Raw genomic sequence first — 993 nt, 5'->3', positions numbered from 1 at the left:
ACACATACATAATGTGAAAGACGCTCAAATATAACTAATATGATAAATGGAACTTAAATAAAACGTTACGTAAAACAAATAAAAGATCTTAAACAAGTGTCCATGATTTACCATCCTTGAAGAGGTTTGCTTCAGCAAGAGAGGGACCATATATGTGTGTGTGTGTGTGTACATATATACATATATACATATATATATATATACATATATGTATATATATACATATATATATATATATATATATATATATATATATATATATATATATATATATATACATATATATGTATATATATGTATATATATACAAGCACATACATACATACACACACACACATTTATATGCATTTTACATATCTTCCAAAATTAGTTAATATTTTGTGAGTGATTATTTGTAGCAGCCGAAAAGCAGGGGCAGCGCGCCCATCAGCCACGTCTTCTCTTCGTCCTCGGTGGCTCAGTGAGACCCCACACAATCAAGGGTAAAGCGGGACTTCGCAGTCTTCTGCAGTCCTTCCGCCTTGTGTGAGACGATATAACCTGAATCAGATGATCTACGTAGCGAACACTAGTTATCAAATAAATAATTTGTTCATGGGATATGTCAACCTAAGTTTCCTTGCCAGTTACACTCTGAATTCACCCTGATTACGTAAATATCAAAATTTGTGTTGGATGCCACAGCCGATCAGCTTACTGATCGTTTCGTCCACTGCTGATGATCGCAATTTCGATTTATTCCCTATCATTAATGACATCACTCTTCTCATTCTTTTCACTAACTATCACGAGGTATATCAATTATTTTCATCCAAGTGATCCCGCGGCGCGAGTGAAAAGTTTGGGTTGTCCGTCCTCCACCCGTCCGCGTTCTCCCCGAAGCTGTACTCCAGTTTTCTCTTCTCGCATTTCAGCGTGTTTATCTTGTACTGATACCTAGGGGGAGGAGGAAAACAGTAATTGAAAAGGGCCACACGCAAAAAAAAAAAAAAA

At 36.2% G+C, this 993-nt stretch overlaps 1 protein-coding gene across 1 annotated transcript in view; it reads right to left on the bottom strand.

Moving 5' to 3' along the window:
- Positions 1-366: 366 nt before the first annotated feature.
- LOC122260142 (uncharacterized) overlaps positions 367-993 on the bottom strand; it is a 6,212-nt gene continuing 5,585 nt past the window's right edge. The window contains exon 5 of the mRNA XM_043027276.2: positions 367-936. Within this exon, the coding sequence (XP_042883210.2) occupies positions 798-936 (139 nt within the window). The 3' untranslated portion in view covers positions 367-797. The remainder of the gene's footprint in view (positions 937-993) is intronic.

The sequence above is a fragment of the Penaeus japonicus genome, unplaced genomic scaffold, assembly GCF_977035675.1.
Source record: "Penaeus japonicus unplaced genomic scaffold, GWHDUDI00000001_assembly GWHDUDI00000033, whole genome shotgun sequence".
NCBI classification, from domain to species: domain Eukaryota; kingdom Metazoa; phylum Arthropoda; class Malacostraca; order Decapoda; family Penaeidae; genus Penaeus; species Penaeus japonicus.
Note: the sequence above shows the minus strand (reverse complement) of the source record. Positions and strands in the feature narration are given on the sequence as shown.